This window comes from Gossypium arboreum, chromosome 8 (genome assembly GCF_025698485.1).
Source record: "Gossypium arboreum isolate Shixiya-1 chromosome 8, ASM2569848v2, whole genome shotgun sequence".
NCBI classification, from domain to species: domain Eukaryota; kingdom Viridiplantae; phylum Streptophyta; class Magnoliopsida; order Malvales; family Malvaceae; genus Gossypium; species Gossypium arboreum.
In genome coordinates, this window is record NC_069077.1 from 125,623,013 (window position 1) to 125,632,707 (window position 9,695).

The 9,695-nt window shown below is 35.2% G+C and overlaps 1 protein-coding gene across 1 annotated transcript; it reads right to left on the minus strand.

The window, feature by feature from the left end:
• Window positions 1–5,821: 5,821 nt before the first annotated feature.
• LOC108460084 (monothiol glutaredoxin-S6) lies at window positions 5,822–6,566 on the minus strand. Its single transcript, XM_017759460.2, has one exon. The coding sequence runs from the start codon at window positions 6,481–6,483 to the stop codon at window positions 6,175–6,177; it is 309 nt and encodes a 102-aa protein (XP_017614949.1). The 5' UTR covers window positions 6,484–6,566; the 3' UTR covers window positions 5,822–6,174.
• Between the last annotated feature and the right edge of the window lie 3,129 nt (window positions 6,567–9,695).

Genomic DNA, 9,695 nt, shown 5'->3' on the forward strand with positions numbered 1-9,695 from the left:
CTGACATCATCTGGAAAAAGAATTCTTTAGACTTACCTCCCTGGCCTTCAGCTATGGTTCCATTAGCACTAGAAGCTACTTCGTATACAGAGGCTTGCGCATTACTTTCAGCCTCATTCGAATCAGCTCGGTTGGACAACATCTTATCTATATGAAAACATAGTTCAATTTGAGTCAGTAGTTATCACACTATTACAGGTTATATAATAACATGTGTTTTTAGACTCCATGCATACTACGTTCAGCTCGAGAACAGACTAAACCGTAGCTCTGATACCACTAAATGAAACACCCCTAACCTATTTTCGTCGTCGAATTAGGGTTACGAAACATTATCATACAATTGAAAACATTTAAAAATCACATTATCCAATAATTTAAATATATCTTAATCCATTCATTCACATGCATATTGTTCTAAATCGAGCCCTCAAGGCCCTAAAAATAGCTTAGAAGCAATTCGAGACTAATTTGAAACAAAACAGGAAGTTTCAGAAAAAAGCCACAAAAATTAGAAATAGGGGTCACACAACCGTATTGAATCACCCCAGGCCGTGTAACTTTCGAGCAAGGGACACACGGTTGTGTCTTAGCCGGTGTCCTCACCCGTGTAACTCTTTGAGTAGGGTCACACGACCGTGTCTCACATCCATGTGCCAGGTCGTGTAACTCTTTGAGTAGCCTCATATCCCCGTGTGCCAGGGCGTGTGCTAGGCCGTGTAACTCACTGACTTGGACCCTAAGCAATCCTCAGATGACATATAGCTATGTTACCAGGCCGTGTGCCTCACACGACTGAGTTACACACCTGTGTCTCAGGCTATATGAACCCCAAATTAACCTAAAATCAAGTCATTTCATAACCAAACTAAGACTAACCATTCAACTCATTTGTGCACACTTTCAAGGGACCTAAACATCATCCAAACTTGCATAAATATACCATTTCAAGTATCCTAAATTACCAAACCAATAAGCCATTCATAGGCACCACAAATATAACAGACATAACATGCCAAAACAAGTTAACATTTCCTTATTTCAAGCATTATAACCTATTCAATTTCTTACCAAAAAATATCACATATTGACCATTCTCAAACCGTTCCAAACATACCATAAAGTACCTTATAAACATGCATAACAAGGTAACCAAAGTGACATAATTTGACAATGCATCAACTGTCTTGGCTACATTGTACCGAGAGATGTGTCAAACAATTAAAGCATAAAAAATTAAAATCAGTGGTTGTACACTCCTTCAGCCATGGGCATGATATCATTTACAATTTTTATTTCTCCAAGTAAACTTCCCTTATCAATTCTCACTCGTAATAAGGTAAGATTCATTTAATAATATAGTTATTTTTTTTCATTATTATGTTTTTTAAATAACATATTATTTGAATAGCTGAAATAATGACACTAGTCATATAGGTATACCGAACGAGCTTAAAGATATCTGGTTATTGTTAGATCAATGGTCAAAATTCGATGTTAGTTTTTAAAATTTTCAATTATATAATAATTACGTAAGGATTTGAATTTAATATTAAGTACATAATAAAATTTATAATTTCATACTATAGTTTGAATGGATGTCATACTTTGATATGAGAATTCAAGAATGCATCCCGGTTGAATTTTTTACGCATTACAATATCTGGCATGTCAATGTGTCATTAGTGGTTTTTGCAACAATTGAGATGCATGAATCTGATCAAGTGATACGACAGTTTGGGTTTGGGCAAAATATTTTTCCATCACCTTATGAGCTCGATGAACTTCACAATATTGACTTACGGGGGAGAACCAATAAAGATTGGCCTAAATTCCATACCAAGTATATCTACATCTAGAAACATTAGTACGGTTTCATACCTATGTGCAAACCAATTGTTCGATCATATTTGGTGACATCTTTAGATTATGTGACATGGTTTAGACTTCACGGTAAACCTTATCCATTGCCAGAGGAAGAAAGGAGTAGAAAAATTCATTGTAAAAGGCCAACATGACCTCACGTGAGGTCGCGATCGGGAGTACATGCATCGAGTTGATCATTATTAGCTCCAACCCCAAATTCTACACATTATGCATCATCATAGCATGCATCAACACATTCTCTAAGAATTTTTTTACCATCTTTATATTCGCAACCACTTATTAATGTAATCGACGATATACAATGGGAACCTAAGATGTAAAGGCAATCTAGCACAAAAAAACAAGGTAAAGATCAAGATCAAGATCAAGATCAAGATAGAGGTGGAGGTGGAGGTGGAGGTGAAGATGAAGATAAAGATCATGATAATGAGCTGAAACTCCAACCATAATGAAATCCTCCTCGTAACTGACACCTATCAGGTTGTGGCACACATTCAGACTAATGAAGGAGATGATTTTTTATTTTAAATTTTTGTCATATACATCTTCATGTAGTTTGTTAACTTTTAATTTGTATTGTATTAAATTTTTACATCCATAATCTACTTATTCACATTTTATCAAAAAAGTGTTTGCTTATTTTTTTTTTATTTTTTATGTTTATAAAAAAAATGAACAAATTGTTTGTATTTTATATTGTATTGAAGAAGTCCCAAGATCAACAGTTTCTTGTTCAACAATTGCAAAAGCTATTGGTAGGATTTTTTGGTTACCATCCTGTGTAACAACCAATAACAAGTGATGCTCATATCTCCCGTACAAGAATGTGTCATTAATTTGGACTAATGACTTACAGTACCTAAATGCTTCAATGCATGGCTTGAATGTCCAAAAAAGATGATGGAATATTCTTTTCTCTTGGACCATTCAATTTTCATAATACACAGGTTTTGTTTGTAGATCAATGACGGTACTTGGGACGTATTGATTCAGTACCTTCAACCATTGCCACAAATCATTATATGATTTATCCCACCTGTTTTTCATCTTTTCCATAGCCTTCTATTTTGCAACTCATGCCTTATAGTATGATACAATGTAATCATACTGAATACAAGTGTTAGCAATCAAAACTGACACAGGAATCCTAGGATTTGGTTTTGCCATGGGTAAGATAATGTCAGAGATTAGGCCAGAATCTAATTTTGGATAATCATGTGACATACCTACAACAACACAAGTATGTGGAGCATTATATTTCTTAATTGCCCAAAACCTCGTCTTTTTTCTCATAGATGTCATGATTTTCCATGGACATCTACTGTCACACATTGTGCACTTCGCCTCATATTCTTCGGCTCGTGATTTTGTAACATGGAAGTTGACCCCATGCTTTAAATTTTACTACTTCACTACAACAATAAAAGCTTATTTTGAGGAAAAATTCATTCCAACTTGTAAATTACCAAAATTTGTAGAAGAACTCGTATGGCATGGTCTTCTATGAGGAAGTTTTGGAAATTCTAACCCACCTTCATCATCAAGGTCGAAATTAAGCATGTAGGGAGGAGGTGCATATGTTGTAAAATCTTGATGGGTTTTTCCAACATTTTTTGGGCCTTCATCGTCAGAACCACTCCCTTCTGGTTCAATAGGAACGACCTCTGGGTTTAGAAAATAATGCAATTTTTGAACCATTACACCTAGACTCTCGAATTGGATCATCATCGGTTTCATATTCCTCTTTTTTATCAACCTCAATTGCATGTCCAAGGTTGGATGTGTCTCTTCGCCAGTGCAGGTTGTAGGGAGTACATCATTCGTTCTCATCAACCTTACCTTAAAACCAATATTACTTGTGGATTGCAGACTCATTTAACATGATGACATATCCGTAGAAGTGTTTCCAACATAGAACATCAGAGTTTCAAAGTTGAAATCAAAAGCACTGACAGAATGTCATACCGGGGTCTCCAAGTTTGGATTACCAACTAACCCTGACTGTACTGCAAAGTTGAAATCAATGGCTGAAATCAAGGAATGCCTTTCCATGATGATTTTGACATTTTCTGATAAGATCTTTATAACAACACCGTGAAACGACCGCACAACCGTATAATTAGACTTTCTGCTTCCTATTCCCTAATAAAAATTCCTAGAACACTTGTCGAACTTGGACCACCTTTCTCGACATCAACAAACTGGATATATAACTCTAGTATATCATTTCCACTAGAGCAATGCATATTAAGCATTACTTCAACATACATGTCGCCTTTGAGCTCAAATATATCATATCTAATAGGGTTCAATGATGTTAGATATCTATATTTCAAGCTCGAAAATCTCCTCTAGTTTGAAGTCGACACTTTCTCTGTAATTCTTAACTCAAGCTCGTTCGATTTCATGCTTTGGTTGAAAGCCAATTCTGCAGATTGGGCTGATACAAAAATGGCCTCAATATCGGTGTTACAATTTAACCATTGTAATAAATAACGAGTCTAATTTGTCTATTCATCTTCGCCCAAAACACCTAATTCACATGTTTAAAATGAAAACATTATACATAAAATAAGTACTCATTATCCAAATTCAAACAATAACACTTGAACTAATTTACTTTGTTGGGTTGATTTTTGAACTTCAAATTGTTAACATAAACAATCTTTTCCTTATGCAAATCTCCTTATGAAAACAATCCATTCAAAATTTAACTATGAAAATTTCTTCACAGAATGTCTTCATTTTATAATAAACTTTATTACCGAATATGAAACATAATTTCAAAATGTTAGAAAAGATTGGACATGACAAGTAAAAAAAAACACTTATAATAAGAAGCGTTTTTTTCAGAAAAGTTTTAAAAGTTTCATGCTCTGCCATGGAAAAGATGAGATGAGATATAAATTTTATCTCAAGATTCACGAGTTTAGGGTTAGGGTCATGGTTTTTCAAAAATACGTTTTGGGGGACGCAATTCATCTAGGGAAAAACAATCTATTTCCTTAAATTTAAAAAAAATACCTAAAATCCTAAATTTTCTTTAAAATTAGCATATATCCCTTTTTAACCCATTTTCTGCTTTTTTTTCTTTTTTTTTTAGTTCACCCGAACATAAAGGATTCAGAGCACTATAGACTATACAAAACGATAAACTGTCAGAAACTATCTGAAGAAGCCTGTAGCCATGCAGCACAGAATGAAAGGTTACCAGTACAGGTTGCCCAAGTCTTATATTTTGAGCAAATCAGACTTCGAAATGCAATGAAAGGAGGCCACAATCAATTCTTTTTTTGTGCAATCAATGGTCAGTTCCCTCAACAGACAAGCATCGGTGTAGGAAGCCATCTCTTCCTAAGACAACTATGCACTAGGGAGAAGAGAGAACCGATCCTTGAAATTGCAAGAATGAGAACGACGCTAATCGCCCTAGAAAAAGATCATGTGTACAAGAAACAAGAGTTGGTTAGGTCCCATCCTGCTAACAAGATATTCAAATCATTCACCAAGAAATTAAGCAAGCTCAACTCCTTGTTTAGGATCAACAATCTTAAGCCTATAGGGGGTAAAGCAGACCTCTTGATCCTTGTTTCAAAGGAGAAGGCATTACCCGGTATCATTACTATTTTCAAAGGAGAAGGCATTACCCGGTATCATTACTATTGTAAAAGGTGTGCATAACTGAGAGTGTATAGTAATTATGACTAGTATGAAATCTGTGGTCTATTGGCAGGGTTGAGATAGTAGCTTTTCCCCTTTTTCTTCATTTCTTTGTTGAAATTTGGATTCTGGGTTGCTTTCTTGGGTGAGATCATTGCTTTGAGGATAAGGCTAGGCATACTCAGTTAAAACATGTATTGTAAAAATGTGACATGTTTGACTGGGAATATGAATATAAATAAAGAAGTTGACAAACAAACTTGTAAACCATCACTTCTTCTAACATTCTCAACTTCATTTCATTCATTTTCATAGTTTCTATAATAGTTATATTTAATCTGAACTTAATGGCAAGTCCAAGGTTCAAGCCACTAAATCCAGCATATATATAATAACAGAAATGCCTTTACTTAGCATAGACAAAGGAAAGGGATATTACATGTGCAAGTTAAAATACAAGCTCCTTCGGAACTTAGAACTAGGACAACCCTATGACCTTATCCAGCTCCAAAAACTGTGTACAAGGATGTTATGCAAAAGTGTCTCTCCGGAGACATTTCATTATCTTAGGTTTTTTAGCGGTATCGTATTGGACTTAAGAGTAAAGGAATTAGTTACTTCCCCGTTTCAAATCCATATTGCTCCAGCACGTTTGAGCAATGGGGCAAGCTGGTTCTTGACTTGGAGGGTCATGACTTGATTAGGACCTCCAATGAGCTGCTGCCCTATGAATACAACTGGAACACTGGGCTTGCACCCCATTTTATGCAGCTCCCTTTCCACTTGTTGGCCATTCTGAATCTCGTCGAGCTCATAAATCGTTGGGTTTGCTCCGAACCCACTTATGAGAGTCTTGATGGTATAGCTCATGCAACAAGTGCTCCTGCTAAAGATCACCACCGGCCTGTCTGCAACCATCCTTGTAATCACTTCCATTGTTATACAAGCACAGAAGAGGATACTTGAAAATTTTTATGTGAATGCTGTGAAGCTTCTTTTGAGACTTTAAACTGCTTAGCCCTGATGAGGAAACTAACTACCCTGAAGACCTATTTATAGTTTCCATGAACAGATATTGATAAGGAATAAATAAAATAATCCAAAAGAATCGTAGTTCCTGAATTACCCTTGATGTTTAATTGATAAAGACATCTGTATAACTTATTAGGGTATTAACAAGTTGCAGTATAACAATATGCTTATACACACGTGACGATAAGTATATATACAATGACTGAACTATGAGGCATAGTCTTTCTGTAATATATGTTCCAATAGAAAATTAAATTGCTTGTCAAGATTTAGTTTGAGTTTCTTGAAGTAATTAACATTACACATGAAACCGAAAACTCCGGTGTCCATTCAGGTAATTAACTCTTTCCTTTTTTTTTTCCTTTTATTTTTGGTATGAAGAACCCCATGATAGGAAAACAATTGCGGATGTTAAAATTCGAACTGGAACAAGCTGCATAACACCTTTAAGGGAGACTGTATGAACAACTGGATAAGCTTCGGGTTCTTCTGCAGCATCTCTGCTGAAGTGGCAAAAGTTTGGTTTATCCAATTGGATAACACTTAAATCTTTTTTCATAGCAAGATTAGAATAAGTTCCTTTCAAGGAAACGGAAAGCCAATAGAGAAAAGAAAAGGGATGGGAAAAATCGGAAAGACAAAATGATGCTTAGTATAAAGCTACCTTGCTCTTAATAGCATTGAAGGATCACATAAGTAAACGTTAATGGCCGTACAAGAAAGTAGAAGAAGATGCCTTAAGGACCCACAGCATTATCTACTTCTCAAAACCATGCATTATAACCTGGAAGAAAAAAAATTGAAGCTGAGATATTCTTCCACAGGGAAAACAATTGTTAGTGCAGTAAACTATTGGAAAATGCCTACATTCATAATAGTAATCACCATATGATTTGAATTGATATAAAATGGGAAACTGTTCATCTATTTAATATAAAATTAGACCTCCAAAAATGGGTTTAGTACAATATCAAGAATGTTGAGTTATGTTAGCATCTAAAGATCAAAAATAATAAAATTTGTGTTTGAAAGATGAAAAATAGAAGCAAAACGGATGTTGGTTGAGAGAAAAAAGTTGACAACTCTCATTACTTGAATAAGCAACAGTACATGTACATAAATAGCTTCATTACATTGGAAGAAAACAAAACATTACTTGTGCTAGTATCCAAGCTGTAAATCAGCTTAATGATAACCTAAAAGACTACTAAATTAGCAAAGTACTTGACTAATCCTTAGCAAAACAAAAAATTACAAACAAACTAAACATAAGTCAAATGTTACAAAAAAGTTTTAATCAACCAATTACACATTGGACATTTGCTTGCTGCTGCATTGTTGCCAACTTTCAACACTCCTCCTTGGCTACAAAGCAATAGACTCCAATTCTTTTCCTCAAATACTCAAACCTTGCATTAGCTAGTGGCTCAGCCAGAATGTCTGCAAGCTGAACCTCTGAACTACAATGAGTCAAATTGACTTCTTTTGATAGTTCTGCCTCCCTTACAAAGTGATACTTAATCTTGAATTGCTTGGTCTTGCCATGAAATACAGGATTCTTGGCAATAGCAACAACTGATTGGTTGTCCACCTTGATCTCTATTGCTCCCTCTTGATCAGGATTCAAGTCACTCAAAAGTTCTCTAAGCCAAATGGCTTGATTAACAGCAGTAGCAGCTGCAGTGTACTCTGCCTCTGCAAAGGATTGAGCTACTGTTTGTTGTTTCTTAGAACTCCAACAAAAGACCCCTGAACCTAGAGTGAAAAAATGGCCCGATGTGCTTTTCATGCCATCAATTGAGCCTACCCAGTCACTATTTAAATAGCCAATAGTTTAGCCAATAGTTTCAGCTCCTCGGCCTTCACAAACTTTACTCCATAGCTTAAGGTCCTTTTGACATACCGTAAGACTCTTTTAGCAGCCTTAAAATGAGCAACATTGCAATAATGCATGAATCTTGATAGAAGGTTGATTGCATACATGATATCTGCCTTGTTGCTGTCAAATAGAATAAACAACCTACTAGACTTTTGTAGCCCTTCTAATCCACTCGATCATGGTCACTATTGCTGGAGAGTTTTTCTCCTTATGCCACAAGAGTGCTAGCAATTTGCTGTTTGCAAAACTTGTTTAAAATCTTTAGAGCAAAAGCCTATTGGCTTATGAAGATACCATGCTCATATTGATTTACTTCCATGCCAAGAAAGTAGGTCATTAAACTGAGATCAGTCATCTCAAAAACATCTTTCATCTATTTCTTGAATTCTTCAATCAATTCATTCCTACAACCAATAACTAGTAAATCATCCACATACAATGACACAATCAATAAGGTTTCTTTCTCAAATTTCTTCATATAGAGCGTAGGCTCACTAATGCTCTTTTCGAACCCCAGCTTTGACAAGTAGGCATCAATTCTGTTATACAAGGCCATTGGAGTCTGTTTTAGGCCATACAAAGCCTTCTTAAGCTTGTAAACTTGATGCTCTTCACCAAGAAACTTGAATCCATTTGGCTACTCAACAAAGATTTCTTCCTTGAGAAATCCATTCAAGAAAGTAGATTTGACATCTAGTTGGTGCAATTTTCACAACTTTTGAATAGCTAAGGCAAATGTAGACACTTAATTTTGCCCGGCCCATTTCAGTATTTAAAATAATAAACCCCAAAAAAAAAAACGAAGTCCAAGTTCAGTCCAGAATTACAAATATAATTTGACCCGATCGGAATGGCCCATTACTTGAAAAGATTTAAGGTCCATCTACAAGCTTGACTCATATGGAAATATAATCTTCAATGATATGTAATCTTAGATATGATACAATCTTAAATATGATTTCAATCTTAGATATGATACAATCTTAGATATGATTACAATCTTAGATATGATACAATCTTAGATATGATTGCAATCTTAGATATGATATACAATCTTAGAAGATATGATTTTGTAATCTTGGATATTTAATTTGTAGATATCCTTTAATCTTAACCGTTGATGTAATTGATCATGCTGTTGGATTTGGGGAGGCTCAACTATAAATAGAGGCCTCTCCCTTCATTGTAAATGACTGGAGTTTTGGGAAGCAATAAGAATTCTTGAAGAGCATTCACT